This window comes from Mirounga angustirostris, unplaced genomic scaffold, assembly GCF_029215605.1.
Source record: "Mirounga angustirostris isolate CCGP_5_RB_7025 unplaced genomic scaffold, mMirAng1.0.hap1 SCAF_16, whole genome shotgun sequence".
Classification (NCBI taxonomy): domain Eukaryota; kingdom Metazoa; phylum Chordata; class Mammalia; order Carnivora; family Phocidae; genus Mirounga; species Mirounga angustirostris.
The window spans coordinates 27,648,212-27,671,621 of NW_026991724.1; the positions used below are offsets into that span (position 1 = coordinate 27,648,212).

General features: G+C 61.4%; 2 protein-coding genes across 3 annotated transcripts in view; one reads left to right on the forward strand and one right to left on the reverse strand.

Moving 5' to 3' along the window:
- AMFR (autocrine motility factor receptor) overlaps positions 1-2,653 on the forward strand; it is a 50,102-nt gene extending 47,449 nt beyond the window's left edge. The window contains exons 13-14 of the mRNA XM_064580636.1: positions 19-199; positions 2,095-2,653. Coding sequence (XP_064436706.1) covers positions 19-199; positions 2,095-2,261 — 348 coding nt within the window. The 3' untranslated portion in view covers positions 2,262-2,653. The remainder of the gene's footprint in view (positions 1-18; positions 200-2,094) is intronic.
- The window catches only part of GNAO1 (G protein subunit alpha o1), a 171,523-nt gene continuing 149,767 nt past the window's right edge, over positions 1,655-23,410 (reverse strand). The window contains exons 5-9 of one of the 2 annotated variants that reach the window (XM_045891101.3): positions 22,226-22,354; positions 20,256-20,385; positions 7,195-7,348; positions 4,002-4,217; positions 1,655-2,960 (exon numbers count right to left, since the gene is read on the reverse strand). In XM_045891101.3, the coding sequence (XP_045747057.1) occupies positions 4,030-4,217; positions 7,195-7,348; positions 20,256-20,385; positions 22,226-22,354 (601 nt within the window). In that variant the 3' untranslated portion in view covers positions 1,655-2,960; positions 4,002-4,029. Of the gene's footprint in view, positions 2,961-4,001; positions 4,218-7,194; positions 7,349-10,245; positions 14,241-16,309; positions 16,464-20,255; positions 20,386-22,225; positions 22,355-23,410 lie in introns of those variants that run through there. The other variant, XM_045891100.3, reaches the window with a different exon arrangement.

Sequence of the window (23,410 nt, forward strand, 5' to 3'; positions counted from 1 at the left end):
GTGCTCTCTCATCTTCAGCCAGCAGATGCGGTCGGGGGTGGAAGGCAAGCTGAGCGCTCCGCCGAGCAGGGCCCAGCACGCACAGGGAGCCGCCGCCTTGTGACCAGCTTGTCAAGCAGTAACCTCCGCCCGCCTGCCCTGACGCCCTTCATCGCCTGGAAGCCTCCATCTCTCATCTCATCACCCCTACTCGTGTTAGGTGAGAAGTGGTTCCAACCCGACTGCGAATTAGAGTCACCCGTGGAGCTTCTAGAAACCGTGAGGCCAAGGTTCCGCCCCCCTGCTCCTTGTTCTAATTGACTTGTCTTTCCTGCGCTGTTTCCCCCAAAATGCTTCCTGACTTCCATTTTAAGGAGGATAAGGCAGAGACCTGTTTGTTTTGCCTACAAAACTCATTTGAAAAGTAGGAGAGAACACCGCTAGAATACGGCTCGTTTTTAGGGAACTTGAGGTAGACAGTCACGGCATTCTTCGACCTTGTGTCTGCATCCTGGTTTGCCCCCCAGGCCGATGTCATGTCATCCAGTTGTGGACCATGAGTGCGACCTTGCCATCACGTGGATGGTGGGGGGGCCTCCCCCTGCAGGCAGGTCGGGGCGAGGGTTGCTGGTGGGAAAAGCAGGGGAAGGGGAGGTGCGGCCCGGCGGAGGAAGGCCAAGGGTGCCCGACCAGTTCTTTACAACAGGGAGAGTTAGCCTCCTGTTATTCCTAGCTCTGTGCGACAGTATGGACCTCTACCGCCATCCCCACTCAACTCAAAAGACCCTTGGGATTGCTAGTGGGAGTGCGTCCCAGGCTGGTAACTCCCATTTGTTGGTGTGTGGAGAGGAGTCAACCAACTGACCTTCACGGCCCTCCTGTCTCCCTAGATGGCTGTTGCGCTGACCGCTCGGCTAAGAAGTGATCCGTGGACATGATAACAAGGACTTTGCTGGCTGGGTCCCCTCCAGGTCCCAGTCTCAAGCAGTTTGCTGGTTATTACAGCACAAGCCTGGCGAGCCACGGGCCGGGGGGATAAGGCCTGCAGCCTGGAGGAGCAGAGAGTCCAGGCTGAGCTGATCTCAGTTGTCCTGCATGTTCAGCCTGCAGTGGGCCTCCTGGCAGCCAGGCGCAGTAGGGGAGGCTTTTAAAGATGTCCAGGTGGATGGATAATGACCCCTTGGGTGCAGAAGGCCCAGGCAACTTAGCCTTATTTGTTAGGACCAACCACCCACCTTCCCACTTCAGTGGAACCACTGGTATAGAAGAAGTAAGACCCTATCTTAGCAGAAAGTTTGGAATTACCTGCTTTGCCCACCCCACCCATTTTTTTCCCCCATTCCTGTCCTCAATTCCACCCTCCCCTCAAACCAGCTGAGTGAGGAGAGGCGGGGTGGGGGCCTCTGCAGGTGGGAATGGCGAGCCCATTCCTAGGCCCTCCTTGCTCCCAGGTGGCTGAGCTCAGCAGGCTCCCCTTGGGCGGGGGGGGGCAGCACAGGGCGGGGATGTGTTGGAGGGGGGGATGTGGATGTAGAGAAGGCCTGGGGTGGTGGTGGGGAGAAGATCCTTATCTGGCATTTGCAGCCCTACCCGCCAGCCTCCCAGTGTTTGTGGCCCAGTCAGATCCCTCCTTCCCTCCTGTCAGAATGAAGCCCGAGGGTGAGAGACTCAGGAATACAGACAAACATTCTCTTTATTGAGCTACACATGAATTTTCCATTAGTCAGAGAAGTAGACTGGCAGTGTGTAAGATATCACAGAAACCTCACCGATTGGGAATAGAAAGGCTTAGAAAGACCCGTGGGCTTTTTTTTTCTTTTTTCCTTTTTTTCAAGTTTTTTTTTTTTTCTGTATTTTTAATTTTTTTGTGTGTTTTGTCTTTTCACCTCCTCTTTATCTGAAATGGCCGTGACTGGTCTTCTTCAGCAAATAGTAAATCTGAAAAGTGACACCGTGAAGAGGTTGGGGGTTTGGATAGTAGAAATGACATAGGACTGATCATGGAAACTGGCTTTCATGTAAACACTACATTCCATCTGTTTTTAAAATTTTTTTTTTGTTTTTTTTTCCATCATGTGGTATTTAAAAATTTTTTTTTGTTCTTTTTATCTGCAGCACAAACATCCCCACATGAGAAGGAGCGAACACAGGTCACTGAAACAAAGGAGAAGGCAGAGAGGGGCGCACACACACAAAGGGAGCATCCATCTGAGAGACTGAGAAGCAAAAATGTCAAAGGAAAAAAATCCACAACCCCGTTTCCCAAAGACTATGAAAGCTGATCTGGTATGTGATACAGAGTGCTCATCTGGACAAAAAAACAAAAACGAAAACAAAAACAAACAAAAAAATCATAAAGGGAATCTGTAGAAAGGAGATTGGCGGGAAAATCATTTTCCATACGGCTCTGTTTATATGTTTGATCGGTACTCCTTTTGGCGGCTACTGGCCAGTGAGAGCTGTGCTTTTCTAGGTGAACCTGGAGTGAGCCTGGGGCTGGCTGGCTTGGGGGGTGGGGTTGGGGCACTCTGGGAAACACAGCCTGAGCATGCTCCCCAGAACCTGAGCCCCCAGGAGGGGCGGGCAGACAGGTGGCAGCTCTGCAGGTGCACTGGGGGCCCCTCTACACTGGGGATGGGTGGGGTGCGGGTACAGATGTGTATGCTGCTTTATTTCCCAAAAAAAAAAAAAAAGAGAAAAAAAGACAAATATGGATGAAATGGTGAGTTTTCCTTTTTCTTCTTTTTTTTTTTAAGCTACAAAGCACATGAGAAATGTTCTTTTTTTCCTTTCAAATTCTAAATGTAAAGACTCAACTAAAACCAGATTCTACAGCATTCTACAGAAATACACAGCCATCAGTCACTCTGGGGTCGTAGGTTGGACAGGGGCTTGATACAGAAAGGCTGTGTGTCTTACAAAGGCCAAAAGGTCATGCTACCAGGAGATCAACGTCAACAGCAAAGAGTCCGTGAAGCAGTCTGTAGAGAGAGAGATAAGGGGGTCCAGTCTGACCATTTTCTTTGATTTTAAAAACCAACCAACCAAAAAAAAAAAAAAAACCCCGAAAAAACCCTAGAATTAATGTTTAATAATGTTGGGGTGGGCAAGATGGGGCAGCATCACAGGAGGGATCAAGAACTCCAGGGGAGCCCAGCCCAGGCCCCCTGGGAGGCCTCACCCTAAAGGACCCTGATTCTGGTCAGGCCTACATTAATCCGGCCCTCCCCGGGCCACCGCTGTCCTTCTCACCTCCCCCCTGCTCCCTCTGGGCCCTTCTCTTCTCCAGGGGGCTGGCTTCAACTCTGCAGGTGAATTGCAGCCCTGGTCTCAATGGCCCCTCCCCTCAGCTGCTTCTAGAAAGCAGGCCAGGTCTCCCGTTCCTCGACTCTCGCCTTTGAATAAAGAAAACTCAGGAGACCGTGGATTGGCCGGAGCAACGATTCTTCTAAATGCTTGGAATTAACAACCACTGCCACCCAAGAGAGAAGCATCCTTAGTTTTCCTGTTGTTGGGAGTAGAGGGTAGGGAGAGGTTTAGCGTGTTGGCCAGTTTTTGAAGGGCTTTGGAATTTGCATGAGAGCAGGACAGAACTGAGACCGCGCAGCCTCGGGGGGCGGGCAGGGGGCAGAGAAGCCGGACTCATGCCAGGCCTTTCTTTGCCCCTCCCTCTGCTCACAGAAATGGGTCTCAGAGTAAAATCACGTGGCTGATCTTAAAAGGATGGACTCCCAAATCAGGACCCCCATCACGACGTGTGTGTGTGTGTGTGTGTGTGTGTGTGTGAGCGCGTGTGCACGCTCGTGTGCTATCCCGGAAAACCCCCGATGATCTATGGGATGGCGGTCAGTTCTGTCCAAAGCTCTTTCTAATACAAACTAAAAAGATTTTTTTTAATATATATTTGTATATATATAAGGTCCTGTTATGCCTTTTTAAAGTTTATTTACCAACTTGCATTTGTTAGGGGGGGGGTGTGTGCGCGTGCGCGCAAACTTCTCTGTGAGTGCTGCGGTCATTACCAAATAGGTTGCTATACAGGACAAGAGGTCAGTACAAGCCGCAGCCCCGCAGGTTGTTGGCAATGATTATGTCAGTGACGGCGTCGAATACCACCTGGATATTATTCGTGTCTGTGGCACAAGTCATGTGACAGTAAATTTCTTTGTTGGGTGAGCGGTTTTTGCTTTCAAATTGTGCTTGGATGTAGGCGGCCGCGTCCTCGTAGGTATTGGGGCCTGCAACAAGACAGAACAGGGGAGAGGCCCCGGTGAGAGCTGCGGCGGCAGGGGGGCCAGGGCCGGGGGCTGGGAACCCCCTCCCTGCCCAGGTGCGGGCTGTGGGGTTCCGGGCGTGGTCGCATCTTTCACTAAGACCACGTCAGCTTAGCTCTTGCCTGGCTCTTGCCTTGGTAAGGCCTTTGACTGGTTCCGCACTGGATCTGCCCAGGAGCCCTGGGAGGGCAAGGGCCACAGGTCACCCCTTTTGCTTTCTAGGCGAGCACACTGAGACTGGGGCCCGGGGCTGCCCGTCCCCACACTCACCTGTGATCTAAACCAGGACAGGGAAGTCTGATGGAAGAGCTCTGGGGAAGGGGGTGCCCCGGGATTCGTGGCATCCCAGACGGTGGCGGGGGACGAGCTGAAGCCCCTGGACAGGGCTGGGGGGTGGGAGCAGTGGTCTCCCCTGGGTGGGAAGCTTAAGGGGCTTGCTGTATGTAACTGGCTCGTCTCCCCTCCACAATCCCTTGGCTGTCCCCTGGGGTCCTGGCCGGTGCCCGGTAAGGACAGTTTTCCAACCAGCTACAACCCAAACCTTTGTGGCTCTGCCCTGCAGACAGCCGTCAATGACCATGGAAGGTGGACCAGCACGGAATTGCCGAAAAGCCCCATCGAAGGAAGATGCCCCATTGTCACAAGCGCAGCTGGGATCTGGCCAGCATGGAAGCGATCGGATCTTTCTCCCCCTGCCCTAGCCCACCCTGGCCCACTCTCCAGCCAGAAGGTGTGAGCCACGGGGGCGGACTGGGGCTCCGGCCTTCTGTAGCCAGATTAGCGAAGAGGAGGGGTCAAAGGTAAGGGGTGGGGAGGTCTCTGAGGTGGGGGGCAGGGCAGAGGCCCCTCCTCAACCCCACTCCCGGCTGGGCACCAAAAGCAGAAGAGCCCGGAGGGGCAAGTGTGGCAAAGACAAGTCAGTGGCAGCTCGAAGACTAGACTCAGCACGGGGGTGGACCCCATCAGGGAGCTTCCTGTCCAGAGAGGGCCAAGACTGGGCGCTGATGGAGGTGAGAAGCCTGCGGGGGCGCCCCACCCAGATGGCGGGGGTGCCTGGCTGTGGCTTCATAACGTCTGCGGGGTCAGTACCCGGCCATCCGTTCGAGCTCCCCTTGTACACCCAGCCGCCCCCTGTCCCGGCCCCTGCCCCACAGCTTGTTCTGTGTCCCACAGGCCTTGGTGCCCCATGGCACCACTGTGTCGGTGACCATTTGTCATCCATCGTGGGGGGGGGTTTGAACTCAAGCTGGATTCCTCTGGAGGTCCTAGAAAACACCCATGTTTCTCAAAGTCAGGCTGACTTTCTCCGGGGGCGCCAGAGCCCTATGGTCCCCGGCACCAAGACTGACCAGTCCTCGGACCAGGTCCCAGATTGGGCTCCTGTGGGGCTGGACCCTGGGGACAAGGAAGAGCCTGAGGGTCGAACCTGCCCGCAAGGGTGGCACTGGCCTCAGGAGGCCTGCTGGGGCCGGTGGCTGCCAAGCCACTCTCTGGGCACCACAACTTTCTAAGGACCTGAATTGGTCCTGACGGGCCTCAGCTGAGGCTGAGGGAGCTCAGGAGTGTCTGAGGAGAGCAGACTGCAGCCAGGCCGCCCCCAGCAGGGCCCCCCTCGGCCCCGGGGCAGCCAGGCGCTGGGCCTGTCCGGCTCGCCCCATGCCCTCCCGGGCTCCCTCTAGTCTCCATGGCCGCTTCCCCCTTTCTTCGTTTCCATCCTCGGAGTAACACGAGGACAGTGACAGCCAGCGGTAAGTACGCCTGGCACCTGGCTCCGTTCCTTCCATTTACCCACACGGCCACCCCGAGCGTGGGCAGCCTCGTGCCTGGGTGGTCGGTCTGCCCACAGTAGCAGGCGTCTGGCTCCAGGAGCCCGTGCCCGCCCTGTCTCCCCCTGCCCCGCATTCGCCAGCCGTGCCGAGCATCAGGGAGGGGACAGGCTGATGGGCTGCCTCTTCCTCACGGTAGAGGGGGCTGGAGGGCCCGCACCCGTCTCTTCGGGAACCCGGCTGGGTCCGGGGGCCTGTATAGCCCTGGGAGCTGAGTGCAGCCTGTCTCCCCCGGGGCTGTCAGTGTGTGGGTTCCCGGCGGAGCCAACTTCTGACAGGACATCCTCCTCCACTGCCGGCCCGAGGGCCACTAGAAGCTTCCCGGTCCCCAGAGGGATGGAGGCTGGGCTCTGCTACCCCACTAGCGCCGGCCAGCCTTCACCAGCAGCCCAGCAGCCGCCCTCCATGCACTGCTAGAGATGGCCTGACACCTCATCACCCCTTCAGAAGGAGCTTCTGCATGGGGGTCTGTGACGCATCCTCCCGGGAGCCTGATGAGAGAGAAGTTGCCCCCCCAGAGAAGGCGGGAGAGAGGCGGCCAGGGGTGGAGGAGGCTTGCAGAGAGCTGGAGTGGTTTGATGTGAGGGAAAGGCCAGGGCCATGGGAAGAGGGGGACAGCAGGGATGGTGGGGGGATGGCTGGGGGAGGGGGGTAGGTGTGGTGGGGGAGGGGCAGGAGTGCCGCACACCATACGCCCGAGCAGGCGGGGGCTCAAAAGCAGCCTGGACCGCCTTCCAGGCCACGTGCCCACGCTTGCGAGTTCACGCCAAGGTGCTGTGCGGCCCCGTGGCCTGCCAGCGCAGGGCTAAGGGCAGGCCACTGGCGAGCCTGGGGAGGCAGGAGAGTTTTTCTCGACGGTGAGCAAGATGAAAGGGGAAGGCTGTGGTCCTGTCCTGCCTCGTGATTCCTGCCAGGGTGCTCTCGAGTCACGTGACTGCGACACCAGTGGATCGGGAGGGTCCGTTTCCTCCCCACCGGCCCGGGGCCGTGTCCTGGGAAGGGCCCAAGTGGGCCACACCCTACCGTGTGTCTCGGCGTCCCTGTGGGACTGGGGCGGAGGCCAGGCAGCCCGACCCCAAGCCCATGGGCAGAGGCGGGGCCTCCCCGACACCCACCTGTGTATTCAGGAAAGCAGATGGTCAAAGGTGACTTCTTGATCTTCTCACCAAAGAGATCTTTCTTGTTGAGGAAGAGAATGATGGAGGTATCGATGAAGAACTTGTTGTTACAGATGGAGTCGAAGAGCATGAGAGACTCGTGCATGCGGTTCTGCAGCCCCAGGGGAGGGAAAGAGAGCCAGACAGACAGCGGGAGGGACAGACACGGAGACAGGGAAAGAGAAGAGAATTAGGTTTTGAGAGGGAGGAACGGGGCTGCTCAGCAGCTCAGGCGGGGGCTCCTGGGCCCCCAGGGCTCCTTCGAAGGTGACAGTAGAAACGCGACCTGTCACAGCACAGGGCCGGCTCAGTCCGGTGCGGGGCCGTCTATACCGTTGTCCCGGGGCTAATGGCAGAGACTGGACTGAGACCCAGCCACTGGATGGTCTCCCCGCATGGGCGGGTGTGTAGGGGTCGGGGAGGTGGCGCTGGACGAGCCCGCGAGCTGGGTTGCGGCACTTCCGGCCCAGGTCTTTCCTCTGGGGCCCTATCTGTGGGTGGAAGTGTCCTCTGGGAGTGGTGAGGGACGGAGGGGAAGTCACTCCAGGCTCTTGCCAGCATCCTTGCATGCCACCACTGTGGGGAGATGGTCCTGCCCAGGCAGGGGGCCCTGGGGGTCTGGCCAGACTTCCTCTGGCTGGGCCAAACTCAGCCACGTCTGATGCTGCACGGAGTTTGGCGCAATGCAGACGTGAAGTACCGTCTTGCACACACGAATCTGTTTAGCAAAGGAGTGACTGTGATGGCCACTCCCAATAGAGCAGAGCCTGAGGGGGGCGGCCCTTTGCCCTGGGCAAGGACTGGCTCATTCTACAGTGGGGTGTCAAGCACATAAACTTGGGTAATGTTTCTTGGCAATGCAGGGGAGCACGTGTCTCTGTGAGCGAAGCCATTTCTGCATGGGAAGGTGGTTCCTCCATGGAATGTACCTTCCCAGGGAAAGGGACAGCCACTCATTTTCCCCAAGGAGCCTATCCTCGCCTTGGGAACTTATCCGTTCCAAACCCAGCTCCATGGGTAACTCCAGGCCACGCTGTTCCTCTCTAGTAAGAAGACTGAACAAGTCATTGCAGAGAAGTGGCATGGGGGATCAGCTCCTTCCCTGGGGCCCAGCAAGCAGCTGCAGCTGAGTACATGGTCAGTTGAGTTGCCGTGGCCGCCCTCCTCTGGTGGAGGGCCGGTGAGGAAGATGGTGGGGTGGCCTCTACTGGTCACTGGGCCCTGCTCTGCCGAGCACTAAGCCCAGCACTTGACCTGCCTCACCTGATTTAGCCTCATCAACCCTTAGGGAATAGGGAGAGCCGACAGAGCGGGGGCCCAGAAGAGCAGAGACGTGGACCCGGCTCTGGGCCAGAGAGAGAGCTTATGACACCAAATGGGTTTGTCCAGCTAAGACGAGCGGTCTGTGGCCTTTAGAGGAGTAAGTCCTAAGAGGGTCATGACCAGTTCTGCGCATCTTCAGTCCCTCTTCCATGACGGCATTACTACCCCAGTGACCTGTAAGGGTCTCCCAGCCCCAAACCCTACGCTCACGGCTCAGGCCAGTTGCTGGAACACGAGCTCAGCTGCCCCTCGGGAGCCTGCACACTGGCGTGGTTCTCAGCTCCTCTGCGAGCTGCAGGAAACGGCCTTGGCCTGCTCTGTAAACTAGTTCAGTAAACACCTATGATCCTGTTACCCTCCCAGCCTCAACCGGCACATTCTGTTCTCAGCCCCCCAAAGTTGGCCCACGGCCTGCACAATTGCACTCAGGGAGGCTCCCCGGGGCCGTTCAGATGAGGACGGGTGGAAGCCCAAGGCCGAGGGCTGGGAACACTCAGGCTCCCGGCGCCACCTCTGGGGGCAGAGAACAGATGCTCCGCCACCCAAGGACTCACTAGGAAAGGGCCTCCCACCACACAGAGCCGCCTGGTCCCATAGCCACTCAACCAGGAGCTGGAAGCCCACAGCCAGAGGCTGGCTCCCAACTCCACTGCACCACTGTCCCGAGCATCGTTTTGGTCTTCAGACACTGGGCGATGTGGCGGGGACATACGCTGGAGCACTCTCAGGACCAGAAGGGGTCACCAGGGTGACCTGAGCCGAGTGGGGACTGCGTCCCTTTGGCACACGGGCTGGCCCGAGAGCTTGCAGGAGAAGTGGGGGCCAGCCACTTATGCCCCACACGTCCACTCTGCTAAGGCTCAGCCCCTCCACGGCCTCTCTGCCCAGGGCTGCAGGGCACGTGCATGCACCTGCTCTGCCCAGCAGCACCAACTGGATTTGCATGCAGGGGCCCCTGCTGGGCTGCTGGGAGGCCGTGGGAACGACCAGCTCAAGTCCTGCTCTCTGAGAGCTCACAGTCTAGTTGGGGGGACAGTGCGCACACTGAAAAGGTCTTCAGGGGGAAGAGGCGCTCTGCAGGGTTGGACCTGGTTTTGTGGGGAGGGTCTGGGAGGAGGGCTGATCCTGGAGGCTCGGGGAGAACCGTGGGGAGGGGAGGCGCCGGCACTGAGCCCCCTCCACACCCGCAGGCCCGACCGCCCTCCCTCCGCACGCGGACCGGAACATACCCCCCGTGAGCCGGGAGCCCTGCTTGTCCCTGCGAGCTTCCCCGGAGAAAAGAGACGCGGGAATATATGCCAAATGGCGAAAGCAGCACTTGAGAAAAGGAAAAGAAGCCAGAGATCACGACCAGGTGACGGCCACGCCCTCCTGCCCGCGGTCGCCTTCCTGTCCCCCCCCATTCCCTGGCCTGGGCAGTGGGGGGGCCGCAGCAAGCACACTAGGACAAGAAGGTGGGCTTGTGACCATCCCAAGGGGTCAGCGGGGGCAGGCCAGCCGCCCCCAGAAGCGTGTGCCCGTTGGCCGGGTGGCCCGCAGGCCGAGCACGGGGACCTGTGTCATGTGGGTGCTGATGCGATGCATCATGCTGGCGCTGGAGAAAGCTGGCACTCTTTATGAACGGCAGGTCACTAATGAAGACATTACGGCAGTCAGTAAATTCTTACAGTAACTAGAGATTTATTAAACCAACAAGTCACTCTTCTTACAAAATTAGTTAATGTGGGGTGGGCGGCGGCGGGGCTGGGAGGTGGCCGGCTCCCCTCTGCCTGGGACGGGGGTGGGGGTGGGAGCGTGGGGAGGAGGCCTGGGAGGGGTGGGGATGGGCCAGGAGAAGAGCGGAGGCAGGAGGGATGGGAGTGGGGAGGCGGGGAGGGAACGGGTCACAGCAGTGCTGTAAGGGGTGTGGGCTCCCGCGGGTGGTCTTGGAGCACTGGGCCCGGGGTTGAGCGCTTCCCCTCCAGAGGAACCCCCTCCCCATCTCGGATGAGAGGGCCCAGGACTTAGGCCTCTTTCTGCTTCTGTCCCCGCCTGCCCCTCCCTTGACAGGGGTGTTTGGCTGGCGCGGGGTCTGTCGGAGCCCTGAGCCCCCGGAGGGAAGGCCTCTGGGCAGGGTGGCCCAGGACCGGCCTCACTGGGGAGTCGGGGGCGGCAGCGCCCAGCGTGGCCCTGTCCCCTGGTCTGTGTGTTGTGCCCTGGGCTGCCGTAGGTTTGGGCGCTGATCGGGGGCGGCGGGGGGGGGGGGAGCCGTCTGTGGGTGCTTGCCCCTGGCACCCCAGATTGAATCCATGGTGGCCACAGAGCCGGAGCCTCGGGCCTCCGTGCCTGAGAGCTGCCAGGTGCCCCTAATAACTCCCAGAAGCTCGGAGAAGAACAGATGCAGCCTGACTTCCCAAAGGGGGCTGGACCGAGCCCCACCTGGTCTGGAGCAGGGGCTGAGTCGGGACTGTGGCCGGTTTACTTACCAAGAGGGTTGAGGAGCACTCTGAGTGAGGCCAGGGGGAAAGAGGGAAGGTCAAGAAGGGAGGCGGGGGTGGAGGCAGGAAAAACTTGCAGAATCGGCCACTGCGCCACTGCGGGGTAACTGTGAACACTCCTGGGGGCGGCCCCTCCTTACTGGGCTCATGCGGGCAGAAGGGCCTCGGAGACAGGACTCCCCAGGACTCCCCGGCCTTCCCTGTTGGGGGTTTACAGACAGCCCGCCTACGAGGGGTCCTGTGGCGGGTGGGGGGGTGTCTCTTGCTACTGCTGCACCCCTCCCCCGCCGCGGGAGACTCACTGTTGCCCCGGATGGTCGCGGAGGGCCCGGGTATCTCCGGTTCCCGCAGCGGGGTGTGGAGCTGGGCTGCCGGGAGAGGCGCGGTGGCCTTCTGCCTGGGCTCTGCCAACATTCCTGGGTCGGAGCTCACGGCTATAGACCCCGAGAGGGGAGGGGAAGGGGCCAGGGCCCCTGGCTTCTAAAGCCTCCATGGAAAATGTCCCAGGAGCCCAGAGTGTCACAGCTGTCCTGCTCGGGCCTGGGCCAGAGCCCACACCCTCCTCAGGCCGGAGTGCGCAGGTTCACCTGAGCTCCTACTTGGGCCTTCGGCAGGGCTCCCTCCAGTCAGGCCGGGAGCCCAGGGGGCCTGTTGGTTCTCAGCAGGACGGCCTGCTCGGCCAAGAGCGGGCTTTCGGGAGGGCGGTTGGTGCGGGGCACAGACCTGGCCCACAGGCATCTAGGCGGCGCGCACAATCGTCATGGGTCTGGCAAAGGTGCTCCTCCTAGAAATCCAGGTGTCCTTAGCCCGCTCAGTTAGAGCCATTCACAGACTTTAAGCATGGTCCTTTTGGGGACATGCATGTGGCCACCATGGACAAGAATCTGGTCTCTCACACTCTCAACCTCTTCCCCTCACACCCACACCCGCGACGGAGCCAAAACTCGTGTCCCCCTCTGTCATCCCTCCCCACTGTGGCGCCACTGGGAACGACGTGGATGGGAGCTGCAGCGGACGGGGAGGGACCTTCATCCCGGATACCCTCTCCTTGTGGGTTCCCACTAGACAGCGGGGACCCCTGCGGCAGGGAGGGTGGGACAGCGGGAGCACTGCAAGCAGCAGGGCGGCCCATGGGCCCAGAAGGACAGGAAGGCCCCAGGCGGCCAGCGGCTCCCACCTCCAGGGCCACAAGCCTCAGAGGTGGGGCTGGCCAAGCGACCCTCCTCTGGGGGCTGCTTGTGAGTGTGGGCTCCCGGGGCGAGCTGGGGGCGCAGCTGACCACCCCCCCCGGGTGGGAATGCCGGAAAATACCCGCTATGTCTTCGCTCTTGGGCAGAGCGGCCTCACTGGCCCCGGCCGCTTGTGGCAGGGCTTGGAGACCGCCGGCTCTCGGCGCTGTCCTCTGCTGCGCCAGCGCCCGGGGGCCTCGCACACAGCAAGGCAGCCCTGTGATTTGCCCCGAGGCGGCCGGGGTGCAGCGCTCAGAGCGCAGTGACGGAGGGGGCTTACCGGTGGCGCCCCTCCCTGTAGGCATTTGGCATGGGGGTCGGGGGGTGCTGCCCTGGGCCTCCTGTGCAGCCAGAGCTCCGGGGCTGCTGGAACCGAGAAGCCCAGAGCTGTTGCCACGGGGCTCTTCCTGGCTCTGGGGCAGCCCAGGGGGCCGCACTGGGTGTCCAGGAGCAGAGCCCAGAGTGGAGGCTGGGAGAGCAGAGGGCTGGAGGAAGGAGCCAGGGGCCCCTCCAGGGGCACATCTGATTCCCTAGCCTGCCATATGAGCCCCCGGGGCCTGTCTGTGGCCTTGGCTGGTGGCACTGGCCCCCCGAGGCTCCCGGGTGTGAGAGAGAGGCGTGCTGATTGCCCGAGGAGTTCCCAGAGTCACCCACCCCTGCCTGCTCAGGAACCTCTGTAGCAAAGCCCCTCCCAGGCCTCCTAGGACCCTCTCTCCAGAGAAGGGGGCGCTGGGTATGCGTCCGAGCCAGCCTTGGCCCCTTCGCAGTGCACATTCCAGCCTCGGTCGGCCCTCCTCTGCCTCTGAGGGCTGGCCGGACAGCACAAGCTCTGCACAAAGTCTGGTTTCTTCACCACGGCCTCGGTTGCAGGGGCCACATCAATACCTCCCCTGGGCCTCCCCAACCTCAAAACAGGGGGCCCGAGGGGCCGTGCCTGCCCTTGCTGAGCTGGATTCACTGTGACTCGAGAAGGAGAAGCGCGTCTACTCACATTCTGGAGCCGCTGCCTGAGACCCAGGCGCTGGGAGAAAGTGAATGGGTCACCCTCGAGCCTGCAAGCACTGGGTGAGGCCCCCATCCCAGACAACACCGGAGCTGGGCGCGGGACTCGACCCCTCCCACCATCCACCACGTGCCTTTGCAATACCCGTCGTCGCAGAAGCATTTCCAGAGCTGTGAGGAGTCAGGGATGGGGTTCCTCCACGGGTGTGCAAGGAAGGATGGTCCAGATTAGAAAGGGCTTGTGCCTGGGGGCTGAGATCCAGGCAGAAGGAGGAGGGAGGCACTCGCCAAGGTTGAGCCCTGGGACCCCCACGTGCTTGGGCTGGTCCCACCCTGGCTTTTGGTGACGGAGCTGCCCTCGACCAGACAGACCCCAGAAAAGGCTGAGCAGTGGCTCCCGCTGGCCCCACCCCGGCCGGCACCGTGTCCCCCAGAGCCACCCCCACACAGGAGGAGACCCCGGGGCTTCGAGTATGAGTTACCAAGTGTAGCGCATGCCCGTTCCGGGCCAAACGGCGGCCACCATCCCCCCAGGACCAAACACTCAGAGATGAAGCGGAGGCCGCTCAGCCCCCCGGCCCGGCCCCCGCGTTACCGCGTGTTCTGGCGTCTGGGGGAGGGGCGGCCCCCGGAGGCTGTGCCCTCCACCCTCCGTGGTGCCGGCCGCAGGTGCTTCGCTGTCAAGTGCAGAGATCGGTGTGAGCGGGGGTGGCGCTCTGGTTCCAGGGGAGGGGCGGGGCAGCAGGCCAGGCAGGGAGGTGGGCAGCCGGGGGTGAGGCAGGGGCTCAGTAGAGGCCGCAGCCCCGCAGGTTTTTGGCGATGATGACGTCCGTCACGGCGTCAAAGACAAACTGGATGTTGTTGGTGTCGGTGGCGCAGGTGACGTGGGTGTAGACCTCCTTGTGGGCGGACTTGTTCTTGCTCTCGTACTGGGCCTGGATGTAAGCCACGGCTTCGGTGAAGGCACTGGGGCCTGGAGGAGAGAGCAGGTGTGGGCCGGTGAGGCGAGGCCGCCGCAGGCCCGGCCTCCCGCGACCACCCCGGGGGGCACGACCTGATGCGGGGGGAGCGTGACGGCCCAGCGAAGCCAAGAGGGGGCTGCACGGTCAAGTCGGCAGTCCACGTCCAGTTTGAAAATAACGAAGCAAAATATCAAAGCTCACGGTGCCTCGTCTGTATCAAGGGTGAATCTCGTTTCATGAAACTCCTGTTTTCCTTTTGAATCTGCACCCACTGACTCCTGCTGCAAGTGTTCCTTCGTACTGTGGGTCCTACTCGGAGAAGGCGGGCCCCGGGCTGACCCGGCCTGCAGGCCTGTCCTCCCCATGTCCTTTGGCCGTCGCTGGGCGCCCATGAGCCTCCTTGGCCTCCCCAATCCTTCTCACCCTCGCCTTTCTCCCGTTTGCAACCGGGGATTAACAGCCGCCTGGCTCTGTGGCCAGCCTGGGGAGTGCCACGTTGCCCGATTCCCAGGTGAGCCTAGGGACAGGTGTTTCGGGAGATCAGCTGCTGTCCGGGGAGAAGCAGAACAGGACCCCCGGCTTTGCACTGAAGCCCCCACGAGCTCTGGGAGTCTGGGCCAGGCACGGTGGGGCTGCCACCAGTGGCTGAGGGCCGGCAGGGAGTGGGGCTGGATCTTAGAGCCACAGGGCTGGGCTGGGCTGGAAGCCTGGAAGGGGCATATCTGGAAGGGGGTCCCAGCCCCTCAGGCACATGGGCACATGGGCCTGGCCTTGAGGGTCTACCAGACCACAGCTCCTTCTGTAATCAGGGCTGGAGGTGAGGGAGAGTGTCCCTGGGACCTACAGGTCATCACTCAGACTTCCTCAGCCCCAAACCAGCCGTGGTGACCGACCCGTCCTGCCTGCTTCCACTGTACCATAGGCCACAGCCCAGGTCACCCAGGGCAGGATCCACAAACCCCCAACTCGTGGCTAAGAGGAGGCTGACTGGTGGGCATGAGGGTCTTATCCGTCTCTGGTCGCATGCTACTGGGGGCCTGGCCTCTGGGGTAGTCAGCCTGGCCTTGTGGTGGGGGGAGACAGTACTGCTTGCCTGGCCCCAAGTCATGACCCCCACATCTACTCTCAAGGAAGTGGGTTTCAGCCCGGGTGCTCCCCTGACAGGCCCGCCTTGTTGGGGCTCTGCCCTTGCTCTGTACTTTCCAGGCTGGGGCCTGGTCGGGCTGGGGAGGCCTACTTCTCCCCCCACTCTCCCCTCTGGCCCGGCTCTGGCCACCTGGAAAAGCCAGTGGGCCACCTTTCCTGGTGCATGGGGCCCTGGTCAGGCTGTCCTCCCTGGCTGCCCGTACATTCCACAGTTGGGGAAACTATGGCACCATTAACAGAGGTGGTCCTGACCTCCTCAGCCCCTCTGCAGGGAGCCCTGGGTCTCTACTGCTCGAGAAGCTCTGTCAGAGCCAGTGGGCCACTCCCTGCGTGTAAGAGCCCATATGGAGGCGTTGTTACTTACAATCACAACGATAACAGTCCCAGCAAATGTTTAGTGAGCACCTACTATGTGCCAGTTGCCATGCTAAGTTCTCCATGCTCCTAAGCGCACTTTGTCCTCACAGCCAGTCCTGAGGGAGGGCCGCAGAATCCCAGGGATTACGTGACCTGCTCTGAGCGGCAGAGCTGGGCATGACCCTCAGGTGCCTGACTCAAAGCCCCAGCTTTTAAGCCCCTTGTCGCCCTGGTGCTGTCACCTTGCTGATAATCTGTGTTTACAGATGACCAAGCCGAGCCTCCAGGAGGGAGCCGAGCGCCCATAGCTCGTGGGTGGCAGAACCAGGCTTCCAGCCGGGCTCCCCCTGACCGCTCGGCCTGCCTCCCTACAGCACATTCGGGGGGCGGGTGGGGGAGGTGCGGGGGAGGCCCGTCTTTTGTTCTGTGCTGGATTCTTCCTCACAGAATGCTGTGCCCCCTCAGAGCCCGGGGAATGCGGACCGGGCTAGGTCAGGGGCGGATCCCCCAGGAATGTGCATGGCCAGAAGCGGCTTCCCAGGCTCCTGCTGTCCCTGCCGGGACAGGGACTGTCTACCTGTGTATTCGGGGAAGCAGATGGTTAGCGGGGACTTCTTGATCTTCTCTTCAAATATGTCCTTCTTGTTAAGGAACAGGATGACGGACGTATCTGTGAACCATTTGTTGTTGCAGATGCTGTCGAAAAGCTTCAGGGACTCGTGCATGCGGTTCTGCAACAGAGCGGAGAGGCAGGTGAGGGCTGGCCGTGCCCGGGGCCCTGGCTCCCCGCGGCCACCGACACAGCTCACCAAGCAAAGGAAAGGCCCGCTGACATGGCCGACTGCACCACCGAGGGACAGAGATGGGAGGACCCGCAGGACAAACGGGACACGCTCCTTACTTCATTCCACACGCAGGCAGGCTGGGGCAGAGCAGGGTGGGCAGGGCTGGTGGGGAATGCTGCCCACCCTCCCCCCCCTGCGGAGGGCCGCCCTGGGATGGGGCAGCGAAGTCCCCCCGAGGGGCTCCAGCCCATGGAGAGGACATGCACCATGCACACAGGGGGCGGGGGCAGCACCACCATCCAACACATCTACACGGAACCACGGGCCATGCAGAGTTCTCTACCGGGGTCTCATTTGGTTTCACCAGCGGGGGTGGGAGGGTGCACGCATTCCTTTGGGAAACATTAACCGAGGACGAGGAGATCCTCGAATTAATCCAGAGTTGGAAGCAGACACCAGGGGGACAGCGTCTGGGGGGTGATCTTGCTGTGGCCTTGGTGCAGTTGGGAGATCGAGTTGGTTGGCTGGGCCGCGGCTGGGCCGGCGGCGGCTCTGGGTGAGCTAGTTGTTGGGGCTGGTTTCTCAGTAGAGTGGCCAGAAGAACCCCAAGAAGAAACCCAGCAAAACAGATTAACACGGAAAGGAAGATAAAACCCCAGAACACAGGAAGAAAAGAGAGAGGAAAAAACTGAAATACTGCTTCCGCCAGTCTTGGGTCCGGGGAGTCAAGCCAGCCCATCCTGAGGCCCCCACGCAGGCCGGCGGAGGCCACGGTCGCCCTGGACTGAGGACGAGGACCGAGGACGGCGAGGGTGGGGAGGTGGGAGTGGGAGGGGCAGGCAGTCACAGCAAGTCACCCGGCGGGGCCCTGACAACCTGGTGCTTTCAACTCTTAACTGATGGTTTCGGTTGGAGGGAGGCGCTTCATACCTGCCCAGCTTGGAGCGTCTCTCAGAATCTGCGCATGGTTTTGGCCTTGGTTTGGCAAGTTAAGGCCCTGCAGGCGGCGGTGACAACAGAGCCTGAAGAAGCGATGGTAGACCGAGGCCCGGGGCCGCCGGAGCCACCGGCCTGGGGTATGAGGACAGGATGAAACTCTCGGGCCGCCGGGCTGCAGTGGGCGGGGCGGCCGGCCGGCGGGGGGCAACCCGGAGCCCCCGGCCCCTGGCCAGGCTCCAGGAGCCATCTGCAGACCCCTCTGTGCCGGCAGGCCCCACTCCTGCCCCGGGCCAGGAGGGACGTGCGGGCTGACCACAGAGGAAGTCTGACGACCAAGGACTGGTCAGCCTTGGGGTCGAGCTTTTGCCTCCCGGGGCGGAGTGTCCGTGTCCCATAGCTTGTCCTTTCGCCACATGCTTGGATGGAGCAGCCCGGCCACGGCCGCCTCCCGAGCGCAGAGTCGGCGTGCAGTGGGCCTCACCGCTGCCCACGAGGCTGCTCAGCCACCGGGGCCATCTTACGAAGGAGGAAGGGAGAGGCTGCCCACGCTCCCCCACGGGCAGGGCCAGCGCCGTCTGGCTCCCCAGCTGCCCAGTGTGGCCGTGTCCTGGGCACACAGACATTTGCTTAGTTCTCTGGCCATGGTACTGTTCTTGCCGGGCCGGGCCAATGAGCCGCCTTTGTGAGCGGTGGTCATGTCGTGAAGCCTGTTCCCGGAGGGGCCGCTGCTCTTCCCAGGGGGCACGGGCGGCCTGCTTTGGGCGGAAAGGGCTCCAGGAAAAGCCCATTCCTGGCCTTGGCTTCCGCAAGGTCCTGTGCTTCAGCCCTTGTGCAACAAGGGCCGGAGAAATGGGGCAGGAAGAGAGGAGAGAGAGGGTGGAAGAGGGACAGTAAAGGCAAGAAGAGGAGGAGGCCGAGGGGCCTGGGGACAGAGGTCCCCAGAAGCTGTGCTGCACTCAGTAGCCGGGCTGGTGAGGAGCTCTGGGAGGTCCGGGCTGGACGGGGTGGGCAGACTGTGAGGGCTTCGCGAGCACAAGGCCTGGCACCTAACCAGCCCGTGTTCACTGGTGAGCCGAGGGCCAAGGAGCTGGGGGCCCGGTGGTTGCCAGACCCACAGAGATGTCCCTTTGCTTCACCCTGGTGCTCCAGAGGTGAGTGAGAGGCCCAGCCCCATGGCTTTGGAGCCTGGGACTTGGGTTTAAGCTGCTTGCAGGCCCGGGAGGGCAGGTCGCAGGGGAGAGGCGAGTTCAGGGAGAGGGGCCCTCCTGCCCTCCAGCTCTCTGCGTGCTTTGCAACCCGTGGCTGGGCTAGCATCGCATTCCCTGCCCAGCCCTGCTTCTCACTCCCAGGCTTGGGAGGGAGAAAAGATGAGCCAAGTGGACCCCAGACCATGTGGGTGGATTCCACTGCACAGTGAAGAGCAGCTTCAGAAGCATAGAGTCAACCGGCGGAACAGTGAGAGATATGCCAGGGCCGTCCCTGTGCAGGGGTGCATGGTGGGGGGCGGCCAGTGAGTCCGGGTCCAAGCGCAGCCCAGCGTGGGCATCTACCCACCTCCCGGCTCCAGGGACCCGAGACGCCACAGCCTGCCGAGGCCACTGAGAGTGATAGCATTACCAGAACGAGCTCCCAGCCAGGGTCCCAGGAACTTCACCCCTGGACAAGGCAGGCCTTAGGGGGCTTTGCTGGAACCCAGCTCAGGGGTGCAGCTGGCCCCGAAAGAGGAAGGGCAAGGCAGACAAACCAGCATGGGCTTCACCCCCGCCCACGCCCCCCCGCCGACGGCTCCGGTCCCAGTCTGCCAAAAGCCTCATCCCTGTGCCAGTCTCTCCCCACGGCGCGGCACCCCAGCCTGCAGCCCATCGGACGCGCCCAGCAGCCCTGCGGGACCAGCAGGCCAGGACTGAGGCGGAGACAGACCCAGAGAGGCCACCGTGCTCAGGGCCTGCCGTGACGACACACTGCTTCCAGCTCTCAGCGCTGACTTTGAGAGGCTGGGGCCCAGGGTCCGTGCGTGCGTCCCGCACGAGGGGCTGACCCCACAGCCAGGACCCCGTGACCCCCAGGGGGTGCCGCGGGCTCGTCTCTAGGGACCCCGCGGGTGCACCACGCCAACACCCAGCTTCCCTTGCAGGCTCTGCAGACAGGCCCGCTGCTCAGTGGACGCCCCCCACACATAGGGACAGTCGCCAGTGACAGAACAACCACCAGCTCCGCCGTTCCGGGCATTGCATGCGCATTCTCTCATTCCTTCGCCAACGGCCCCACGACGAAGGTACCATCGTTACCCCACTTTGACAGGTAATAGCAACCGAGGCGGGCTTGCCGAAATCTGGCGGCGAACCAGGAGTAGGCCCAGAGAAAGGCCGCGCCTCTCTCCAGGTGAGGACCTCCCTTGGGGGCCAGCGTGGCCGTCCTCCTCTGAGGAGGGGCCCGCGCCCCGCTGCCCTCCCCTTGGCAGCCACACGCCGCTCTGGCCGCAGGCTGTCAGGCCGAACACCGGCTATTTCTGTCTTACATACATTCTTGCTTGACTGCACCTGGCTTTCTTTTAGGATTGGCTTAACTCCGCTCTGGCCCGACGGCCCCTGGGCCTCTGCTGTGTTTACCGAAGAGGCACTAGCTGTCCGACGTGGCCTCTCCCGCACCCAAATCCCAGGCCGTCTGCCTGGCCGCGGGCACGGCCCCCCGACGGCCGAACCCCGGCCAACACAGCTGGCCCCGCCCCAGAGCCACCGGGGCCACCGAGGCCGAGTCCCTCCATGCCACCACAGGCCGGGCGGGCCCAGGGCCACTCACCGTGGTCTCGTCTTCATGGAGCACCTGGTCGTAGCCGCTGAGCGCGACGCAGAAGATAATGGCTGTGACGTCCTCAAAGCAGTGGATCCACTTCTTGCGTTCAGATCGCTGACCCCCGACGTCGAACAGCCTGGTGAGGGGAGACAGGGAAGCTGTGAGGGGCGGGCGGTGGGGCCCAGGCGGGTGTGGGGGTGCCTGGTCAAGCCCCGAGCCTCCCGGGGAGCCCCGCTGCAGGTGCCAACGGGCGGACCGCTGCTATCTGCCCCATGACCAGGCTGCGCTCACATGCCGGGGCTCAGAGACCTGCCCTTGCAGCTCGAGAATCTTACAAAGGGGGCGCCTCGGCTGGTCCCCGGTAAACGCCTCCTCTCGGGGCAGCATGCACATCCTGTTCCTGGCCTTCTGTGTGTGTCTGGTCATGTCTGTGGTCTGGGCAAATCCCGGACCGGCCTGGGGGGTGTTGGGTGGGCCGGGGCCGGCAGCCGTTACGTGGAGGGATGGGAGACACCAAGGCGTGAAGGGCCCGTGGTCCTGGCAAGGGCTGGTATGGTAGAGCGAGGGTCTGACCCGGATCTGTCTGCAAAGCCTCACCTCTGCTCCGTGCCACCCCTCCCCGGCAGATGGCTCCCTGATTCTGCCCCTCCAGACACCCCCCCCCAGGGGACATGAGGGCTGTGAGAGGAGACCATGGGCAGGTGGGACCATGTCCTGGAGGTAAGAGGTTGGTCTCCTACCCTCATGCCCTGAGCAAAGACCCACAGCCTCGTGGGCCTAGGCTCTGACCCAGTGTGCACAGGGACCCCAGGTCCTCCCGACAGGAGAACCACTATGGGCAGAGGCCAGTAAGCTCCGGGCAAGAAAGCAAGTCAGGTTCCCGTCCTACCGCCGCCTCCCATGGGTCCTGCTTCCGCATCTGAAATACAGGGGCATGGCCCCTGGCCTCTGTGACCCTCCACAATGCTTATTCTCACACTCTGCCTGCTGGGTCCCCTCGTGTCCAGAGGTGCAGGCTGGAGACACTGAGGAGGCCAGAAGGCAAGAGACACCTTGTGCGGCCACTCAGCCCATTGCTGCACTCCCTAGGTTCAGGGGAGGCTCTTGAGTCCAGGGCTGCCTGCTGGGTCTAGGGCCCCCGAGGGAGACCCTGAGCCCCCTCAGTCTGTGTGAGAGCAGGCCTGGGCTAGGAAGGCCGTGTGGGATCCAGCCCTCCCAGGCAGGGCAGGGGGCCACAAAGCAGGGCCTTACACAGGTCTACCGACCTATGGTCCCTGCCCTCCTGGACTCTCCTTTTGCTCTGCGGACACCCAGAAACCACATCTGGAAGGTAGGCGGGGGCAGGACAGGGACTCTCAGGCCTCAGTACAGGGAGGTTAGCCCAGGAGGGGACACAACTTGCCAGGAGCGCATGAGAAGTCCAGCTTCCTGCCTCAGGCTTCTGTTCTGAGGTGCTCTGAGCTCCCAGACTTGAGCTGTGTTCTGTGCTTGGGGACAGCCTGGCTCCTCCCAGGCCTTAGTTTCCCCACATGTACCTAGAGGCGGTGGGTCAGCTGATCTCTAAGCCCCTTCCAGCTCTGAGATTATCTGGGGCCTTGGGGTCTCACAGACACTGCTTGGGCTTATCCATCTTCATTCCCTCCCCCGCCCACAAGGAGGCCTTCAGGGGACCACTGGGGGATTTGCCCTCCTCCTCCTCAGAAGTCACCCAGGGACAGGACTCCCCTCCTTTGTCCACTCAAATCCTCCCTGTTCCTTGGAGACCCACTTCAGGAGGCCTCTTCCAGGAAGACTCCTTGGTCGTCCTGGCCCCTGAACTTGGTGGAAAACAGACACACAGACAGGTCCCTTCTTGTATCTAACTGCCTGTCCCAACTGGAGAGCTCCCCAAGGCAGACAAGATGAGGCCGAGAGGCTGGTGTCTCCCATCTGTCACAGTGCCCTCGCCAGGGTACGGGAGGCTCCCCGGGCCTCACCTGAAGTGGAGGTTCTTGAATGTGAAGTGGGTTTCTACGATGCCAGTGGTTTTGACCCTGGTTCGGAGGATATCCTGCTCGGTGGGCTGGTAGTCGGCGGCCCCAATCCGATCCAGGCTGTCCAGGTAGCTGGGGAGGGCAACACACAGGGGCCCTGGAACAAGCCAGCCCGGCCCCGGGCAGCGCCCCCTGGGGGCCGACCTGGGGAAGTGACGGCGCCACCTCATCCACCCTCCGGAGTTGGGGGCAGAGAGCCGGGGCGCGGACTGAGGAGCAGAAGCCTACGTCCTGCCCGCACATTCTCAAAGAGCCTCTAACCCAGACCAAGGGCTGTGTGCACAGTTCCAGGGGCGGTGCATTTAGAGAAGGTCAAACTCTTAGACGAGACTAACATGTTTGTAACGCTGCTGTGCCATGTCTTCATCTTAAAATAGTAGGGGCCAATAGTTACATTCGACTCTTGGCATGTGTGATCATGTTTCAACCTTAATTGTCTTGAATTATATGTACCGTTTTATAGATTAGACAACTGAGGGTCAACAATGGTAAGGACCTTGGTCCACTATGAGTCGGGGCTCGAACCTAGACATCTGGTCCACCCCTTAACAGTACTCTCCGGTGCTTCCCGGAGGCCTCTGGGCATCTGCCCGTCTTTCCAGACTTGCTGAGTCTACCAGGGCGTTGGCCCCATCTTCCCATCTGATGCCCTTGGAAGAGAGGCTCAGAGATGAGGCCAGGCAGGGGCTGGGACCCATGTCTTTGGCATCAGGGCTCTCTTTTCACATCAGCACTGGCTGATGACTATGTCCTTGCACTTTACCCATCCAGGCCAGGCACCCCAAGAAGGGCTTTGGGGGTCTGTATGGGTTAGGTCTGAACCCAAAGTGAGGGTGGGATCTGGAAAACCAGGAAGGAGGGAGGTGGACCAAGGCTGAAGGAGGTTTCGGTGACCCACGGGGCTGGCTGGGCCTCCTACCCCTCATGCGGGGTTCTACCACACACAGCCCACAGGACAGGAGCCCCGAGGGTCCAAGCCCCAGGACAGTGTGGGGTCCCAGGTTGCATGTGGAGCAGCTGCCCTTCGTTAGCACTAGTCCTGGGACATGTGGGGGTCGGTTCCTCAGCTTGAGGATGTCGTGGGGCTGGAGGGCAGGGGACACGTTCACCAATGAGGGTTTCCACTGG